This window comes from Nothobranchius furzeri, chromosome 2, assembly GCF_043380555.1.
Source record: "Nothobranchius furzeri strain GRZ-AD chromosome 2, NfurGRZ-RIMD1, whole genome shotgun sequence".
In the NCBI taxonomy this organism is placed as follows: domain Eukaryota; kingdom Metazoa; phylum Chordata; class Actinopteri; order Cyprinodontiformes; family Nothobranchiidae; genus Nothobranchius; species Nothobranchius furzeri.
Genome location: NC_091742.1, coordinates 75,413,427 through 75,434,712, shown reverse-complemented (window position 1 = coordinate 75,434,712; position 21,286 = coordinate 75,413,427). Strand labels below are relative to the sequence as shown.

Below are 21,286 nucleotides of genomic sequence, written 5' to 3'. Positions count from 1 at the left end.
GGAGGGTTATGTCTGCCTCTTGATCAGCTGGTCCGCAGGTCTGAATTGACAGCTGTTGCGCTGCGCTGCGGCACAGAGCGGGGGTGGGGGGTGGGGGGGGGGGTTAGCCTCATGTTTTATTACTGAGCTCTGATGTGGCTTATTATTAATAACATGTGACGATCAGCTGAAACTGTTGAGAAAAATCTGTTCAAACAAAATAACAGAAGATGTTCAGAAAGTTTAGAAGCCTGTGTTCATCATTAACGAACCGCATCTCAGGTCATCTGCGTTTACGTGCTTTTAACACGGACATTACTGTCGTCCAGAGTATTTAACCGAGGACGTTTTCCTACCCAACGTCAGCCTCCAATCAGGTCTGTAAAACCCAGATTATCCTGTGTTCTTTACAAGCGTGTCTCCATCACCTGCTGCAGAAGCTGCTGTGTTCAAAGCTGACAGAAACGGGGATCCGTGCGCTGCAACCCCCACGATAAACCTGCGTATTTCCAGTAAAGATTTGAACATCTTTGTCGAATGATTTGTGCAATAATCAGATTTTTATTTTACTTCCACAAAATGCAAGTTCTGAATTAAATATTACTGAAACGGGACGGCTTGTTGTCGGATTTAAAAGCCGCCGCTTGTTAATTACACCGTCATTTTTGAAGTCAGGCAGTCCAAATGACAGCGGAGAGGCCCGCTGGCTGTTGCACACATGCGCAGTGGGCATTGTTTTACCCCAACAATCCGAATGGCTGTGCACATGCACGTCAATCGGAATGAAGAACGGAATAAACCACCTCTCTCAATCGGATTGAAATTTCAATCCGATCGGGCTGAATCGGATCAGAATATTCTGATTGACATGTTTACATGCAGAATTTTCAATCTGAATGGGCATTCAATCCGATTAAATATGCGCATGTAAACGTGGCTAGTGTTACGCTCCATTAAATGGATTTGGTTGAGCACTAGGACCGAAACGGAAACCGGTTTACAATTAGACCCGCCCAAAAGCTAATCTATTGGCTCTGCTGATACTTGCTAACGTATTATTGGCTGTTGCTGCTGTCACTCAAGTTGGAAACAGTCAGAACGTGCTCACGTTGTTTTGCTAGTTTGGAGCCGCTAGGGAACACCGGTACTGAGTCACATCGTCAACTAGACGCTGTGTACATATGGCGAGCCTAGCTTGATATCTGCACAGTTTGTTACATTTTGTGCCGACTTTGAGACATTTTGGGATTATCTGTGTCTGTGTGTTAGAGAATAAGAAAAAGGCGAGCGCTTCCTCAGTCAGCTCTTAGAAAGGGGGGTGCACATTCATCACCCTCCAACGGGAGGCGCTGTTTCATCAAAACACCTTAAGTGCTGACGTGTGCTGGTGGCCATTTTGAGGCCTACATCTAAGGGTAAACATTTCTCCTGTTTTATTGCATTGGAACCGTCTGTTTATTGTTTGTCGTGGTGTTTGTGACACTGTGTGCGTCCATTTGTGTAATCGGAGACAGAAGACTCCGTCGGAAATTTATTTCCGTTCGATGAGCGCAGGATTCGCGCTGTTCTTAGTCGGAATTCTCGTTAGCACCTGCCGTTGCTTGACTGCTCGGTGAACGCTGTCAGCCGAGAACACCCGCAGAGCGGTACTGAATCCAGATTGCGTACACTTATGAGACCCTTTCAATCACGGAGCGAGAGGCCCGTTGGTTGATCGAGGCAATTTTGAGACCCTGATCGCTACAGGGCGTTCGCTAGCATTAGCCGAAGAGCTAACTAGCCACTCTTCTCGGTGAGAAGGCTCGGGAACGCGTCCCGCGGAGCTTTCTAGCCGTTCCGACGCAGCGGAACTGCGTCCTTTAATCCGCTAAACCTTCCGGTACGGAGTACTTTAAGGTAACGTTAGCGGCGGTTCTAAAACACGTTGCGGTGTTGTTTCGGCTACGGGGATCGAAGCCGGGTGTCGGACGACGCATGCGCGGCGGTCCGCCATCTTAGGTGCCCGACACGTAGCTCGACCCGCCATCTTGGGCAGGTCAAATGACAGTGATATTTTTGGCATTATTGAACAATTTTGCCCAAAATATTCATTCACCAGCCAAGCTTCCCTGTAACTAATTCTTTTAAGAAATCTACAGGTAAGGTTGTTTCTAAATAAACATCTAATTAGAAGGCAAATTCGAAGAATAACTTAATAAATTAAAACAGGAAAAGACTATTTACTATTTTGGAAAATGGACTCAGAGGTAGCGATGCAATTACAAGCCCAACTTCAGGCGGCGATTCAAAACACTTTCCTTCCCATGATGACTAACATGATGAACATGATTTGCGCTCTTCAGAAAGACGGCGAGGACGTCAAACAATTCATGCGTGATTCTCAGGCGACACGGGCTGCAGGTCCGGGTTTGCCTGAGAAGCCACAAAATGAGACTGAAATGCTGCAGGTTGATGTTTTCACAGGTTCTGATTCACAGGAAAACAACAACACCTCAAAGGAAAGCGACATCACCTCTCCGGTCGTTCCATCCGTGGCGATGTTAGGCGATGAACCCGCAGATGACGACCGCAGTACCACTACTACCACCGCCGTAACTGAGAAAATTTTGCTTGCACCTCTGGTCGTGAGAAAGGGATCTAGTAGGCCCGCAGTGGAGGTCACTGTAAATCAGAGACATCGCTGTGTCGCATTATTAGACACAGGAGCAGACATCGCGCTCATCAGCGGAGCTCTTTACAGCAGCATGTGCGAACAAAGGGGGGAGGACAGCTCACCCCCCACACTCATTTCGGGCCCAAAAGATTTTGACGAGTTCTATGGCGCTCCCTCACCCGCGGCTGCGACGACTGAGGTCAACATCTCGATAGGAGGCATGTCCTTTAAACACCTCATGTACATCGCCGAGGAGATGCCGATGCCCATGCTCTTAGGGTTGGACTGTCTCCAACGCCTTGACGCTAGAATCAGCGGTGCGTCCGGACAACTGTTTGCACGTGTGCGGGAGCCAAAGCCGTACAAACCGTGGCCTGACACAGGCGGACGCCCTTCGGTGGCATGTCTTTCGCGGGGGGACGCGATTTCGACCTCACCACCACTCTCGAAGCCACCGGGTAGACCCCCGGAACTTCTGTTACAGATTGAGAAGGTCATAGACCACTTCTACGACCAGAACCTGCGAACTCACCTGCTTGCAGCATTCTCGTTCGCACAGGCATCTCTGGGAAAGTCAGCTGAAGGCAGAAAAACTTATTACGATAAGAAAGCCTCACATTCCGAACTCGATGTAGGTGACCAGGCCTGGTACTACATTTTCGCTCCCGAATCGGGTAACAATAATGCGACCTCGGGGAAGCTGGCTAAGAAACTTTTGCCCAGATGGTCGGGTCCATACCTGATTACAGATAAGATCTCTCCGGTCGTGTATCAGATCAAGATCGCCAACAAAAACAAGGCGCCCGTCTACAAATGGGTACACAGGGACCATATCAAACTGCACAAGGGTCCCACAGATTTGGCCGATACCAACAACAACAATCCACCGACTTCAAAAGGGGGGTGATAAATACGTCCCGTTGGTTCCACAGATTTCTATCTCTGATTACACAAATTTGTTTGTTGTGAGTGTACATGGTTGTCTTTCCTGTTATACGTCACGTGCAGACTTAAGGTGTGTTGAGACGGACGTGCTGTGGGCTCCTGGAGTCAGGTAAAAGGCCAGGTAACAGTGAGTGGGTTAGGTCACATAGTACTGTTGTCCAAAATTTTGTTTTTTTTTTTATCTTAACTAATCACCATTCCTTAGGGGTACATTAACATGAACATGATTACTAACCACTGATTTACATTTTAGTACTGATTTACATTTCTGTTTTTTTTATAGTACCTTTGATCAGTTGATTTTTACAGTGAATATTATGTTTGTGATTATCAATTCTTTGATTTATCCTACTGGGCTGTAACCAATTTTGCCCCTGTCCTGACACAAGTATTTGCAGTGAGGATTCACTGATACCAGTTAGGGTTTCTTTCATTTTTCTGCTTCTCGCATCATCCCTTTTTGCATCTTACACAGTCAGGGCTGCATCCATTTCTTCACTTAATGGGTAATTACACTTAAAACTAACACATAGTACAAAAGGCACTCATAGAGTTAGGTTTTTTATTATTTTTATTTCTTTGATGACATGAAATGCACTTTTGTCGTGTCTACATTGAAGTGCCTACACTGTGCTCTCTCTCCTCTGCTGAGCTTGTGAGGATCCTGCTTCCTGGGGGTGGATCCGTGACTCGTCATCTGCATCGACTACTCCTGAGGGTGCTCCGGCTCGTTGGCCTTGGACGACTGTGGTTCCGGCGTGACTGCTGGGCCACCTCATTCGTTGGGATTACTGTCACCCGCTCTTCCCTTTTTGTGGATTACGATAAGTACTCTTACATAATTCAATTTTTATTTGGAATATTGCCCTGCCTGCGGATACAACAATCGATTTTTAATTGGAATACTACCCTGTTCGTGGATACGTTCAAGATTTGCTCCTGCTTTGCTTTATTGCCCGTGAGGATATGACGTTGCTGTTGCTTCGTTTATGACTTCCATGGGGAATAATTAATAACCTACTGACTTGTGTTCTTCCTGAGGAGTGTGCGAGACTGTTCTCCGGCGTGGGGTTCGTGCCTCACCACAGACGGCTGTTCCCTTGGGATCGCATCCGGTTCTGTTGTCGAGATTCTTCATAACTTGGGTTTGTTCAACGACCAAGTGGTCTCTTGAAGGACCACATTGACCTTGAAAAGGGGGGATATGTAAGGTTATGAAGTTCATGGTTTTCAACTCCATACAGCTGGCCCCTGGGCACAATAACACCGTGTAGAAAAACCAAGGTCGGGTTGTTCCTCAGACTGTTTACATTCCAGGAGAAGAGTCCGAAGGAGAAGAAGAAGCTTTACCTAATCAAAGTACTTTATTTGTGATTAAAATTATTAAGCAAAACAGATGTTGATCAACAATAATCAAGTGAATGATCTGTGAAATAAATATGTCATGAATTATGTTTAATGAAACCAGGACTACGGTGCAGACATACTGATCCTCATCTCCATAGAAATGCATGACACATTGTTCCAACCAATCAGAGCTTTCGGCTGCCGCAGGAGAATCTGGTGTAGGGCTGCTCAATTAATCGAATTTTAATCACGATTACGATCTGAGTTTTGAACGATTATAAAAAACAAAACAAGCCGATTATTTGCTCCTCCCGCCTGCGCTGCCCCGAGTTGCAAATGAAGCGCTCCTCCCACAGTGTTGCCAATTTAGCGACTTTGACGCTATTTCTAGCAGCTTTTCAGACCCCCTTCTTGACTTTTTAACTTAAAAGTATCTAGTGAACACCTCAGAAACATCTCTGGTAACCCTTAGCTACTTTCTGGATAACTATCGTCGACGTTTCCTGCAGGTTAGCTAAACACCGCCTGCTCTCCGGACCGTTCTTCAGGACATTAGGAAAGGGAATGATGTAGCGATGTCGGTCGCTAAAAAAACAGCTCTCGGAGCCGGCTCCTTGTTGGAGCAACCAGAGTGAGTGACACACACACCGCACCTGCGGACTCCTGAGCCACTAAAAACGGCTAAATGTGCGCGTGCGGCGCGCTAAACACACGTGCAGCTTGCCCCGATTGCTGTGAGACCGGGTTGGGGGTGGGGGGTGCAGCTGTGGTTGGGACAATTATTACATTAACTGATGGACTTGTAAATAAATAGATTATAAATAAGGTAGAAATAAGTTCCTCACGCTGATAAATAATAACTAATCTCTCTGAGGATACGGTGCTAGTGCACTCTCCTACAGCACCTTGACACGACTAAATACGTATTATGCAATTTTTTGTGAACATCAATTTATTTGCATGTATTTGTTATGAATGCCACAGTATAATTCTTGCTGTCAGTATTTGCAAGATATTGGTATTTGGGTCTGTACTGGTTAGACTTAAATGAGTTAAACCAAGGTCATAGCCCTTGGGTCATAAACTATGAGCTATAAGTATATTGGTCTTTTTATACTGGGAATCAGGAGTTATTTTAGTGATCATCTTGTTTCTTATTTTCGTCCTGATTGTGCCCTGAGCAGTTTTATGACTGAATAAAAACAAATAAAATCAACATAAATTGAAAAATCGTCCTAAATAATCGTGATCTCAATTTCAGTCACCATAATCGTGATTATTATTTTTGCCATAATCGAGCAGCCCTAATCTGGTGTTGACTTCAAGTGTCCAATCTACTTTACTGAAACTTATCAACAATTCAGAGATATAAAACAAGGCAACGCCATTTTAAGTCAGTTCCATTTTGACTTCAGTTCTATTCACCATCATCCTAAAGACAAGCGCAGCCTGGCCGGATGCGTTTTCTTTAAACTAAGAACTGTGAAACGGGAGATTTTCGTCGTTTAACAACCCGACGACGTCCTTTCAAAATAAGAGCAACTGCTGACGCTGCTGAATCGTACCGGGCCGACCCTCCAGACGGGTTTTGAAACGTTGTGACCGCTGCACCGACAGCTCCATCGTACATCCGAGGTTTCCAGACCTGGCAATTCCTGATCTACTTGGGAGACCCCACTGGGTACGTACACGGCAAAATAGCGGCTCATGTCATCACTTTATAAGCCTCGTGATATCTAGTCATAACAAAGACGACCAGATTCGATTACGTCATCCTAGAGAATCTGAACCAGACCCACACACACACGCACCAACACAACATCCGAATCCATTCTCATCCATCACAGAGTAGTCCTGGTAGATTGTTTAGAATTTATAATTCAGAAATTAAAGATTCTCAAACGATCCCATATATCTCTCTTTTCTTGTCTCAAAGTCAATACAGAGTGTTTAATTAAACTCCCTGATGATAGAAACAGCCTATTCTTCTGTTTATAAAAGTGAACTACTAACAGTGTATTAAAATACAACTTTGGTTAGTTACATCACTTTGATTCCGTTACATATGGCTCAGCTCAGCTTCCATTACATAACATTTGAATAAGTGTTCATTTGTGAGTTTTTGGTAGTTAGGCACAGCCAGGAGGCAGCATGTCAAGAAAACGAAAAGTGGATATAAGAGACTTCTTTCAAAGTCAAAACGTAAGTTGGACATGTGACACCCCTGCATTAAGCTCAGACTCACCTCCTCCTTCACACACATACTCAAAACTAACTTTTACAAACTAATCTCCTCCACATAACTGACTCCTCAGACACAATTTATTCGTATTATTATAATTATTGTTTTATTATTATTACTATTATCATCATAATTATTATTACTAGTAGTAGTAGAAGTGTAACTTCAAAACTTTTATCATTTAACTTTATTGTAAACTTATCTATTGCAATGTATATTTTCACATTAAAAAGCTCTGAAAAATGAACAGTATCATCATCGTCAACAGATTTTTTAAGCTTAATGTCAAAGATGTACACTTTTCATTAGATTTATCTTATTTTTTCCATTTATTTTTTGTGTGTTGAAATGCAACAACTGTTTAAACACTTTTAAGGGAAAAAACATATTTAATATGTTTTTATACACTCAAATGTTAGGGTGATGATCATGTGTAAAACATTAGTTCAGCATGTCCTCTAACACAGCAAATGAACAAACGGCCAGATCTCAGGAGGGACCGTTTATGTATAAATAATTTTTATACTTTTGAGTAGGCCTGGGAATGTAACAAATTTTGCTGGACGATATTTTGTCCAACAAATTGTTGATGATAAACGATATTGTCAACATTATCTAGACCAAAATAACCACTAATATAATGTTAATATATCATAATAATGCAAGTACACCCTTTAAAATGCAACAAATAAACCTTCATTTAACATTGAAATGTCCAGAACCAGAACTTCTAAATGAATAAAGATAACAAACAAAAATTGAATAAAAAAGGAATCTCACTCCCTGTTAGAAAATGTTGCACCAAAAACAATAAAAAAAAAGACCCAAAACAATAAATACAATGGCCTATCCATTGTCAACAGCCAAAACTGCACTTCAATAATGATAATAAATAAAAATAATAATAGAGTTGTACATTTTTTAACTTTGATATATATATATATATATATATATATATATATATATATATATATATATATATATATATATGAGGATGGAAAAATTATTGAGATGGGCACGTGACGTGTCAAGGGGTCTTTACATAACACCCCCCACCCCAAATCCGCACAAGCCTGCTGTGTCCCCCCCACTTCTGAAATCAAAATTTCGTCCCTGGCCACGTCTCTGTTCACACGGAAAGTCCAACAAATAAAAGTTTACATTTTATTATTTTACTGTGAAAAGCTTCTGATTTATAACTCATGAGATAATTGGAAAAAAAGTATTGACCCTATTCCTCCTCCCTGTGGTCCTTTGTGTGAAAAGCGTGACTGACTTCCGGTCCAGCATTTGTTTACGTGGAGACGGTAGATAGATGGTATGGTGCCTTCACTAATCCACTAATATGGTCTTTTTAGATGCAACCATGTGAACCATCCTGCCTACAGCAATAGATGGGTGGAGATCGTAAAATCTGACCTAAGCTAACACACAGTAGCATCTTAGCTGAATTGAACACCCCTGCCCTATAGTCAGTGTATATATTCATGAATTATGTTTGTTTCAGGTTGAGAGTGCAGTCAGATGTGGAAAGGCAGAGTCCTCGTGCGTCGATGTGCAGCCAAAGTGGAATGCATCTCTTAAAGCCATAAATGTAACTTTCACTGGTTTTTAGAACCGCCAACAGCGCAACATGTTCCTGATCCACAGAGTGCATCTTTTATTAAATCCTCTAACTCATTCACTGCCATTGACGACTAAAGTCGTCATTTGCATTTTTTTTACTGTTTGAGCATCAGAACGAGCCCCCGTGCTGAGAGAACAAACATCTCAGCCCTGAAGCCGATCACATGATCAGGAAGCAACACATCCATGTGTTTGTAGATCGTTTTGGGCCGTTCCTGTAAAAAAAAGTGAGGCGCGAATCGGAAAAGCGTCTGCCGATCACAATTTGACAACGGATTATGAAAGAATGGATAACGCTCGAAACACGCGGCTTCTTCCTGATGTAAGAGGTGAGTCTCCTCTTTGTTTTGGTTCTTTTGGCATCAGCATCATGCTAGCGCGCAACGTTCTGTGACTCTTAAAAAAAACAGTAAAAACAGTGAGAAACGCTGTCAGCGAAGGCCGTTAGTGATCAGGAAACGGCTGGCAGTGAATGAGTTAAAAGAAAACATCTACAAACAACAACACCTCACCAGGCAAACCTGCTGCTTGTTGTTGCTCGCATCATCATTTCTCCATGAGCCTACCCAGGACTACGGTGGATACGATCTCCATGTAGATAGGCTCATTTGTTTGTCTCTACATTAGGCTTCACGGTTGTTCAACACAGCGATTAAACATCTTCCAGTGGTTCCAGTCTTACTTGGCATAGGCCTTCTCCACCAGAGCACTCCAGAACTCGGTTCCCTCTGCCGAGTGGACGAACAGCAGCTTCCCGTCCTTCACTGGCAGCCGGTCGTCTATCACCACATCCACCCACTCGCCAAACTGCCAGAACTACATCAGAGAGAGCAGAAGTGTCTGAGAACAAGGTTACAGGTGTAGAAAGAAGTTTAGGGTTAGGGTTGCTGATTCTGACTCCTTCAGACATGTGCAGCAAAAGCATCCATCTGTCCTTACCTACTAGACTCGTGTTCTCCATTACTGAAGTATTTCTGTTATTTCCAGAGCTGCAACCGCACCAACCTCTCATTTTATCAAACACCAAAAACTAAAGCAAGGAAAAATGTTACATTTTTTGTTATCCCATCATTCAGTCTGAAAACTGGAAGTTGGGACGTTTTCTTTCTGAGAACTCATCTGACAGTTTGGGATCGTTTTCCAATTCAAACTAGTTTTACAGCAGCTGGTCTAAACACCATGAATAAAAGGCGGATGAGTTTCTCTGAAAGGATTACAGAGGAAGCTAAACCCAGTCAGACCTGATCGAACAGGTAGAGCACACCTTTATCCTTCAGGACTCATGCAGAGCGATCACTCGACTGTTCCCTAAAATTATGATCAACTTAATGCTAAAATTTTCACAAATACATTTCTTATCAGAAGATAATAAAATATCTAAGGTAACGAGTTTAGTTTTCACCAGATCTCAGTCTTGGTGGCTTTAGTTGAGTAAAGCATGGTGGGATTTTCCCTGTTAGAGGCTGCTGACCAGCAGGGGGCAGCATAGACCTGTTCCTGTTCAGATAAACCCAAGCTTCAACACGTGTCACATTTTAGAAGGTCCAACAGTCTGAAGCAGGAAACTCAAACATATACAGATGACTTGGCTCCAAGCCAAACCAGAAACCCAGGAGTTCAGATCAGAACCAGGAGACGTTCTTTTCTTAGCCTATTTTTTGCTCATTTTAAATATATTTTTAATCATTTTCTAAATTATTTTTTATATTTTTACATTTTTTGTTTTTGTGAAGTGCCTCGTGATTTTTATCTTGAGAGGTGCTAAAGAAACGATATTTTCTTCTTTCTTCTTCTTCTTCTTCCTCCAGCATGCTCCATGTTTGTCATTAGGGTGTAAATGACATTGTGGAGATGTGAGAAGAGCCCAGCTGGTCAACATCACATGTTTCGCTTGGGAGGCGGAGCTAAGAGGCCTACTCACAAATCATAAATCAGAACCTGCAGGAGTGTCTGGTTCTGCACATGTCGGGTTAAAACTAGAAGTTTAAGGAGCCTGCTACTTTGATAACGTGTGGATATTCAGATGTTCAACACAAATTCGAGAATTTCCACTCAGAAAACAGTCAACGTCGTTGGCCCCTACAAGAATGGAAATCAACGTTCATTAGAACCAGAACCTGCTGGACAACTAAGGACCCAAACACCTATCGCCACTTTTAAACAGCCTTCTTTAAGTTTTTGCATTTTTTGTTGCAAGATATTTTTGCTTTGTTTGTTTTGTGCATCGGTTATAACAAAACAACCCTTCTGCAAAGGGACAAACCCTCCCTCGTGTGTGTTAATGCAAATCAGGAGTTTATAAACATTTTTTTCTTGGAAATTTCACACACACACACACACACACACACACACAAATGCAGCTAAAGCTCATGTCATGTTTTCATATATTTATATTTTAAACTAATTTGTCCATGAGAAAGGTCGCCATCCTGCATAAACCGAGGTCCGTCCTTAGACGCCGGAGCTCGCCCTGTGATTGACGTCTGTACGTAATCAGTAGGGATGAACAATAAATCAGCATCAGTATCGGTATCGGCCGATGTTAGTCATTTTTTAACATATCAGTGTCTGTTTGATAAATAAAACCGGGCTGATATTACCAATATTCTTTCCATCTCGTCTTTGTTTGCCAGTTTCAGAGGGTGGAGGAGGGTGATGTGTAATTGTTTAGTCATGTGACAGTGAATTAAATCATCTCAGAACCGTAAATGTGTGTGTTATGTGAGTTCATAATAACGTAAATTCAGCTTTAATAATTTTCATTCTATACAAAATCTGCTGATTTTAGAAGCATTAATGTCAGCATATCGGTTATCGGCCATAACAGTTATCTTAATATCAGATATCCGTATCGGCCCAGAAGCTTCATTTTGGTGCATCACTAGTAATCAGTAGTCTAATGCCATGTGACCGGCGCTCAGCTCATACTGCAATGAGCTCTATGGGACAGGGGGCGGGCTTAGCAAAAAATAAATAAAAACATATTTCCTACATTACATAACAGTACATAAGATACATTATAGATTTCTGAAACAGCCTACATAATTCCTGAAAAGAGAAAACAGCAACTTTAATATAGGAGTTTATTCATATAAATTACAGTAAATCTCCATTCAACAAGGTAGTATAAATAAAAGGTAATCCTCTCCACTGAAGGCTGAAAGGGTTCACTGAAATCTGCTTGTTAAAAATGTCTGAAGATTGAGTTTTTCCTTTAATTATGGCATAAAGAACTGTGCAGAAGGTTGAAATTGTAGCATATCTTTGGAGATCTGAGCATGCCACAAGTATCTGAAGAGATTTCCTGAACAACAAAAGTGGTTTCAGTGCAGCACCACAGTTTGATGAAAGACATTCGTCTTTGTCAGAGTAATTACATCTGTGGGAGACGAGGGGGTAGGGCGGTGGAGGATTGGTTATGGGTGAGACCTCAGTGGAAGTCGTGCAGCATGTTGAGGCATTTAGCCCACGTGGGTCCCTGCCTTCAGGACTTTCTAGAGTTTTGATGCAGAGCTGGAATCATCTTTATTGGAAACACACAGTGCTTCAGCCTAACGAGCATGCACAGCTCTGTGTGTGTGTGTGTGCGCGTGCGTGTGTGTGTGTGTGTGTGTGTGTGCGTGCGTGCGTGCGTGTGTGTGTGCGTGTCTTGCTTCGGTTTCTTGTTTTCTTCACATTTCCTCCACATCCCAGAGCTTTTAGCAGGTTTGCTGACAGCGTGGTTGGCAGAGAGCCTGCTGCACCAAGAGTAATGAAATCAGCTCAGAGGAGCAGTGACACAGCAGGATGAGAGGGTGATTGGGCTCCAGGATCCATCAGAACTGTATTATTACTGCAAGTAATACAATTATTCTGCGTCGAAATCCTATTTCACACAAGACAAATAGAGTATTTTAGAGTGAACTTTATGTTTCTGGGTGTGTTCAGTGTGAATTTTGTTCCATCTTTTTGCTAATAAAAGCAAGTCTGTACTCCAGCAACACCACAGATTAGCTCGAGTCAGATTTGATGTGGAGATCTAAAAAATGCCTTCAGATTTATTTTAATAACTTTCCACAGAAGCAGCTGTGGATCTGGAGTTCTCGTCCAGCAGAAATAAATATTAATGTTTTCAGCCAAAAATAACCACAGATGCACCGATGCCCCATTTTTCTTTATCAAGCACACCTGCTCAGTAACTGATAGCACTAATATGTTGTTGATGCAAGTCAGGATTTATTTCTGCACAAAACAACAAAGCTGAACACTAATTTTATTCACTTATTTGCAGCAACATTTGCACCCGTGCTCATTGAAATGTGAAGGTTCATAAAATTTCAGTTAAATTATAAATATCTTGGGGTGTGATCCATGTGTGTTTTTCAAACTCACTGAAAATAATTTTTGGAATGTTTAATATAACCCAATAAAATCATCTAAAATGTGACTAAATATAATAGTTAAAGACTGAAATAAACAAGAGTTAATTCTACCCATTTTATTTAACAAACAGAACCAAATTGTAATGAGTAGAACTTACCCAAAATGATTAGTTCAGCACTGATGGATTACCGATTTTATTTAATTAACAAATAGAACAATTGTACATGTTGGCCAGAGTATCTGTTCACACTTCTGTGCTGCATTTGCTTTCCATTTCAAATATTTATGTGTAGAGCTACAGAAGCCCTTAAATTGTCTAAAAACAATCTCGAGCAATAGTGAAGGAAAGTTCGGTTCAGCATTTATAAACCAGATTATATTTTATTGCTTTTGTTTGAATAAATTCATATTCATACCAGTATTAGATTGGGCAGCAGTATAGCTCAGAAGGTAGAGCAGGTGGTCCAGTAAGCAGAAGGTTGCAGGACTGATCCCAGCTCTGGCATATGTGTACAATTTAGTTTGGCATTCTCTAGCTTAGAAAATTGGGTAATATTTACAAATAAATGTCAGTTAGAATTCACACACACACACACACACACACACACACACACACACACACACACACACACACACTTTCTTAACTTTGAATATAAGGTACAATTTAAATACATACGGGGTATAAATTAACTAAGCAAGTTGTTAACTCAATTTTATTGTGTAGTTTATATAGGTTGTTTTTTTACAGGGCATCTCCACGTGCAGTTGGACAGCACTAGGACCAATCGGAGCAATGAACAATGCTACTGAAGTCAGTCAACGGGGCCGGCCGCCACACACCATAGAAGAAAAAGAAGCACTTCTATCTGCTCGAGTCTCAAAGAAAGAAAAGGCCAAGTCTAAATCCTCCAAAGTTGACGCCAAAACCGTTTCAAACAAGCGCCCCACGCCTCTACAGAGCGCTGTGATTGGCCAGATCTAAAACTGTTCAGACCAATAGTAAAACTGCTGAGGCTGCAATGGAGCATGGCTAGACCGATTTGCAGAGCTAAATGAGAAATGACCCTCACTTGTATAGCGCCTGTAAACCATATTGCCTCTGTGTATGAAAAGTCCATCCATCTATTTTCAGCCACTCATCCAGAGTCGAGTCGCGGGGGCAGCAGCTTAAGCCGAGACACCCAGACTTCCCTCTACCCAGCTATTTGGACCGGCTCTTCTGGGGGAATCCAAAGGTGTTCCTGTCCAGCCAAGCGACATAGTCCCTCCAGCGTGTCCTGGGTCTTCCCTCGGGTCTCCTCCCAGTTGGACGTGCCCAGAAATGTGCTGTATGAATAAAGATGCCTGGCCTTTCAGAGTCAGAGGAATCCAAAGTAGGGGCAGACCGATATATCGGGTTGATAAGACTATTTTTATTATGGGATAGTAAACCTCCTTAGTAAAGCTGCTTTAAAAACAGGCACATCCCTGGGCAGCCTGTTGCTGCTGCAGAATATGATTTAAGAGTATTTTTACATTCCTGAGTAACATCTGTGCTCTAAATGTTTTCTCCAACTAAAATGCATTTTTATTTACTATTTTAATATTTAATACTTGGTCAGTTTACTGATTAGTTTGATTGCCTTTAGTTCGGCGTCTGAGAGGTGCACAAAATCAAGACTTAACAGATGGTTAAATTCAGAGTTCAAAAACTGATTCGGCTACTGAAATATTGTGCATCAACTGACGTTATTTGTGTCAGCATGGAAATGAGGTGGAAAACATCTAGATATCTGCCGTGGACATCGGCAGCACACATCCGCCGACCGTGACCTTTACATATTGGCATCAGCAATCGAAAACCAACATTAGTCGCCCTCTACTCCAAAGTGCTTTATACTTCAGTGTCATTCATTCATTTCATAATTAAAAATGGACCCTAGAAGTGGAACATGTGACCTAATGATGCTCCTCCATCCAGTCTCCTTTAATAATGAAAACACACACACACCTCTGTGTGTAAGTGTAAACCTCTGCTGTGACAGATTTCCATACAGTGTGTCATCACCTGAGTAAAGAAGCTGATAAGGAGCAGCTAGCTCCCAAAAGCAGCAACAGACTAAAACATTGAGTTCTCATGTTTCAGAGCAGCAGAGCCGGTCACCCTGTTCCAGATACAGATCTACGAGGCATTAAACAGAGTTTTAGATACATTTATCTGATTCAGCGCCTGTTGGCTGAGGTCACGGTGTTCTGAACAGCAACCCTGGGTATGTTTGCCTGTGCCTGATCGGGTGTGCAGCAGCGAGGTTGGCCACCCTCAGCGAGTCACCTGGGTCGGCCAGGTACAAAAAGCTGCTTCAGTCAGAAAAGTTGAGCTGTGAGTCCTCAGCTTGACAAAAGCAAAGACGAAAAACCAAGAAAATTCATAATGATCCATCAATTACCCTCTTCTCTGAATTCAACCCTAGTATTATTGCCAATTAATTCATGAATGTTAAGTTTTTTTTGTATGTCGTTATATAGTCAGATTCATGTTTTTTCCCTTCAGAACACTCGTTACTATCTCGATGACTGGGCCGTGTCGCCTACCCTTGGCTAGCACGTTGGACTGTTTCAAATATTAAATGTGCCACACCTTCACTCCGTTTGCTCTAGATCTCCTCCAGTAACACAAGCCTGCCGGAGTTCTGCTGTGTGGTGGACTTGTTAATGCTAATGTTAGCTTTGACTAGTCTAGACGTCCTATGCTGTTTCCTAGACGCTAAACCGACAACAGCCTTCCCCGCCATGAGTCAAGTCGAGTGACAGTGCGATGTAGATCTGTCAGAATTTTCTAATCCTAGAGTTTCTCTGTTTTCCATCAGAAGCTAATGCAGCAGATAGGTGTAGGAGACTATTTTCCTGATCAGCCTGCATGAAAATCTCTGAGTGACTGATTATTAATATCAAGTAAAAATGTTTTTTTCAGTGAAGGATCTCTTTAAATGTCCCAATCACAATCCTTTATGAGGACCTAAGTCACATAAAATAAGTCTGTTTTTAACTAATCATCTGATTTTAGCTGGATTGGTGTTGGAAGCATCCGATTACAATCTTACCCTTTTGTCATTCCAGCCATTTTTACTTTTAGCAACATTTTTGAACAAACCTTAATGGAATTCCTTTCGCGCCTTTATTGGTTTAAAACACAATCCAAACTGATAAAGCCAAGCCGCGTTTTGGGAGTTTTATTTATCTACAGAACGACTAAAGCATTCCATCGCTGTGAGTGTTTGAATGCTTGTGCACAACGGGTAGCCTCGACACTTCTAGGAAACTATTATACAAGCTTTTCAAGCCTTTGTCTGGAAACACCGCTCAGAGGCGTGAACCTGGGTGGAGTCATTCCAGGGTTTTCACCGATTTAAAAGCCACTCCTGTGTTTTCACCTTGCAGAAGCGTAAAACTACAGATCGTTTTAGGAACGTGAACACTTTGAAAACTGTTTAGGACTATTGCATCATTCTACATTCATGGTGACTTGCTCTGTTACTTTTGCTTAAACCTACACGCTTAATACTGCCTACTACCAAAAACTAATCCACAGGATCCAAGCCTCAGTCGTCTGCAAACAGCAACCATCGTTTTCTACTGAATTGGGAATGTTCTGCCTCCAAGTTTCAGCCGCCCCCAGATGCTACCATCAGCACGTTTACTGAAGAGATTTTATATTGAGAAGAGAATCCTCAGAGGCTCTTTAACCCCAAAAAACAGTGATTATATATCCATCTACAGATCAGGGCAGAATCCCGTCTCACCAGACTACAGAAACACACAAGATGGGGTACTGTTGCTACCTGGAAGTGGAAGATGCCAGCGTATCCATGCTGGAAGTCTTGTCCATGAGGAACCACTCTGTGGAGGAGGTCTTCATTTAAGGTCAGCGAGGCGATGGCTGCCAACAGCCAGCAGTCCCCTACAGAGCCAAAATGACAGTTTATAAACAAATTAGAGGCACCCGTTTAATTTCCTATTAATACAAAAATCGGCCAATCAAAATCAATGCATTTATGGTAAGCACCTGGAAGTGGTAGACATGACCTGCTTGAGTTCAAATAGAGCATCAGAATGAAAAAGAAACGGGACTCGAGGCTCTGAACTGATGCCGGTGCCCTGTTGCCAACCACAAACGTCTCTGGGGTTTACCAGGAATAGTCACAAAAAACAGCCACATACATGGCGTCAGAGGTAAGAGGATGATGGTCAAACCAGTTTTAGAAGATGGCTAGCTTAAATATCTACTAGTTTCCACCAAGGTCAGCAGAGAAGCAGCTCTGAGCGACCACGAGCCTCGTTTCTGGGACAGGAAAAGGTGACCTTAAATATACGATGGCTCCGTCTTCTCAGCCGTTGTGCCTCCATTTACAAACTGGCCCTTTGAGGACTTTGCGATACCCTGACGCCTCAGCAAACGGTTCAGCAGCGTCATAAAGGACCCACAGCAGCAGAGAAGAGAAGCAGCAAGGGTTTCTGTTTGCTACGATGTTATACACACGTGGTAGCTATGAATTAAAGTGTTTTAGTCTCTTTTCCTTCCATTCTGCCTCACTAGCAACACTTTCAATTTTACAAATGTGTGTTTGATGTCATTTGAGTCACAGCCAATCAGCATGAGTTAACCACACGTCCCACCCAGCGACTATAGGGCCATTTCCTTAAGGTAGATGCTTGTTTGGTCCCAGAAAGTGGTCGTTTCAGGCCGACCTGCTGAAATGGACAGATGCTCATACCATGGAGGTCCAGTAAAACTTACTGGAAGTTCCAATAGCGGGCCCATGGTGAAGCAGGTACCAGTAGCGGTTTTAGGCACGGGCAGACCGGGCTGCTGCCCGGGACGGCATTTTTTCATGACACAAAGGGGGCACACAATCGCTGAGTAAAAAAAAAAAAAAAAAGAAACCTGCGCCGCAACATGGTTTCCTCTCTGTCAGATATCACTGTGTCTGGATTGGAACCGGCACGTTGGCGCCCCCTGCAGCTGCAGGCGCTCCTGCTCACTGAGAGGGTTCAGGCGACCGCCATGTGTGTGAAGAAGAGAATAGGGAGGGGCGCGGGGGAATTCACCTCTGGGTCTTTCCCAAATGAAACAGACGGTGAGTGGGGGTGGGGGGTCTGAATCAACTGTATGAGATGGCCGATGTTCTTCCGTATAATGCACATTTAATTCATACGATTATAACTACAGGCCTATAACTCCTTCACATTTTTCTGTATTGTGTGAAATGGCCAAAAAAATAAATTAAGAGGAAAAACAAAACTATTTTGTGGTCACCCACCAAGGTCAACTGGTTTCGTCTCGACTCCTGGTTGTTGTCATTGACGATTGGAAACCTGTTTATTGAGTCGAGAGCCAAACGAGATGGACAGAAAAAGGCCTAAACCATTAGATGCCCAAATCAGGAAAAGTAAAGAGCAGAAACGGGCTAAAGATAAAGGTAGTGCGTTCTCATGCTAGGAGGCATGTTTTAAATTCTTTTTTAACCAGTTAACTGGGGATTTTAACGGTCAAATTCGGTCAACTAATTGCTAACAGAGCAAATAGGGCTGAAAGTTTGAAACAAATGGCTCGAAATAATTCCTTGAATCCTTTTTTAATGATTCAAGCGTGAGGATTCGTTAAATGCACACTGCAGCCTGCGGCCTGCCTCCTGAACAACAACAAAAACAGGTTGATCATGAATCATGTTCACATAATAATGAATAAACTCTACAAGCAGAAAAAAAGTCCCCAGTCCTCACCAACGATCCGGTTTTTAGCATTTCCAGTACTACGGAACATGTTAATGAAATACATTACTTGTCTACTGATCATAGCATGCCAGCAAACTCATGCAGTCTCCAAATACGCATGTGGACCTAGCTGTGAGTCTGTTGAAGCAAGGTCTCCACAGCTACAGGGCAAGTGGCTTTGTGACAGCACAGATGGCAGCCAAAGACACGTGTGAAGAAATGAATGTGGAGGCGGTTTTAAAACAAAAAAGGTCAAGGGATGTCTCGCCCAGGGAGTCATTCCATGAAGAACCACCACTGGCAGATACGACTACAGCAGCAGAAAACCACCCCTCCAGTCACATCAGTCATAAGATGCAAGAGCCCCAACAGTGACCAGATCCCAGAACAACTCCAAAGTGTTGCACTGTGGTGGACTGATATCATGGATGGATGTGCAGCAAAAGTTATGCCATCACTCCAGTATGGACCAAAAACCTCTTAGGAATGTTTCCAACACAGTCTTGAATCTGTAAAGCAGAATTAAAGCAGTTCTGAAAGCATGGGGGAACTAGTACACACCCTGCTACTCAGATCAGCAGGTTTAGGGGGGAATTACTAATCTAGTATTAGAAGTAAGGCTCTTGGAAGCATTTGGCTTCATTGGGTAAATGGTTAGTATTCCCAATAAAGTCTGGACAGACATGCAAGTTGAAACATGCAGACAGTTATGAAACCAGAATTTACTCGCATGCATCGACAGTCCTAAACAATAACAAAAGAAAACTTTGCGTTCCTGAAAACGGGAGAGGCCCCAGCCTACAGACAAGGACTGAAACTTGGCTGGGTGTTCCTAGAGAGGGTTTAAGCTACATTAACCACTTCTGTGCTGCTAAATGATTTCCTGTAATTTGAGAGCAAAGAAAATCCAGTCTGACCGTTTTGGTGTCACCACACAGACTCATGTTCGTCAGATGCACCTGAACTGTTGAAACAAGCAGGTTTTTTTCTTAAATGGGAGTAGTCCACTCCTGTGGCTGATGAGTGCTTTAGTGCGTTTCTTAAATAGTCAGCAGTTTGTGGTTCAACCTACAGTAGCATATTTTACTGATTAAACACCTAACTTTTGTAAATACCGCCCTCCACAAGTCCCACCTAGGTGCACCACTTCTGATAACGATAAATGGGCTTGAACTAATAGAAGGAATGCTAAAAAAATTTAAATAATTTAAATTTATTAAAAAAAATTGCAAAAAGACAACGAAAACAATTTTGCTTTCTCCAGGCCCTACTTTCCTCTTCGTTTAGTACTCGTGTCGCTCACCGTTTACATGCTTTTGCCAACCACTAGACCCACATGATCAGGTGACATCGGTGCAAAGAGTCCATACGTGAGAATGCCTCACGTGCTTCAAAACACACAACGATAGATTTTAGATGTCCATTCCTAGCTGGTAATTGTTTTTGCTAAACTGAGGTTTCATTTCATTAACAGTAGAAATCTTTTTTTTCTTTGTCAAGTGTTTTGATCTCATCCGTCACTTCAGAGATCAGAGAAGACAAAAGGTTTAATTTTTCACGACCTACGCTCGGCGCGTTCTGATCTCCCAGCAGTTTTCATATTTACATTCAACTAAACTACTTCACACATATTCTCTGGATCCTTCACTTCCTCTCAGAGCAGAGCCAGAGAAGCACTGATTCAGATGAGTGGACTCCAACAGGGACTTACCCAGAGCTCCCTGACAGATGTCGGTACGAGTAGCTCCGCCCACGATGAACTCCGGCTGTCTGCAGATCTCCTGTTAGCAAGACAGACAAGTTAGCTTTGTCTGCTTTCTCCTCTTCATTACAGACCTCTGACCACAGATATAATCTATAATATAGTTTTGTACAATTTTAAATAGATGCAAATGTTTTCTTTGGGAATTTTTTGCCTATTATTAAAGAGCAAGTCACCCCCAAATCAACCTTTTTTTGCTGATAATCTATATAAATGAGTGTCTAATCATGCTGTAGACACGCGTGTTCAAAACTTTAGTGCATCTTAGTTAATATTTAAATATTCTGTCTAAAACTGTCAGTGTTGCACCCTCTTCAGGTAAAAACTCTACAGCATTTGAATTTAAATCTGCCTCCGCCATTGGCTAATGAGTATACCATGATGTTAGCTGGTACATTATGAGGTCACAATATCATCGTGAGCCTGTGTATGTGTTTGCTAGCGGCTCCACCCTTTCTGTCTGCCGGGCAACAGCATTTTCTGCATTTTTCAAACAGGAAGTGGGAGTGGAATAAGGCTATGGTGTGGGGTGACTTGCTCTTTAATTCTGTTAATTAATGTTTGATTAAATTAGCATCCCGACTAAAACGTTTATTAAATCCTTTAACATTAATTTTTC

The 21,286-nt window shown here is 42.3% G+C and overlaps 1 protein-coding gene across 1 annotated transcript in view; it reads right to left on the bottom strand.

The window, feature by feature from the left end:
• Nucleotides 1-21,286, bottom strand: part of capn1 (calpain 1) — a 41,779-nt gene that overhangs the window by 14,306 nt on the left and 6,187 nt on the right. The window contains exons 2-4 of the mRNA XM_054747475.2: nt 20,617-20,686; nt 16,973-17,091; nt 9,475-9,608 (exon numbers count right to left, since the gene is read on the bottom strand). Coding sequence (XP_054603450.1) covers nt 9,475-9,608; nt 16,973-17,091; nt 20,617-20,686 — 323 coding nt within the window. The remainder of the gene's footprint in view (nt 1-9,474; nt 9,609-16,972; nt 17,092-20,616; nt 20,687-21,286) is intronic.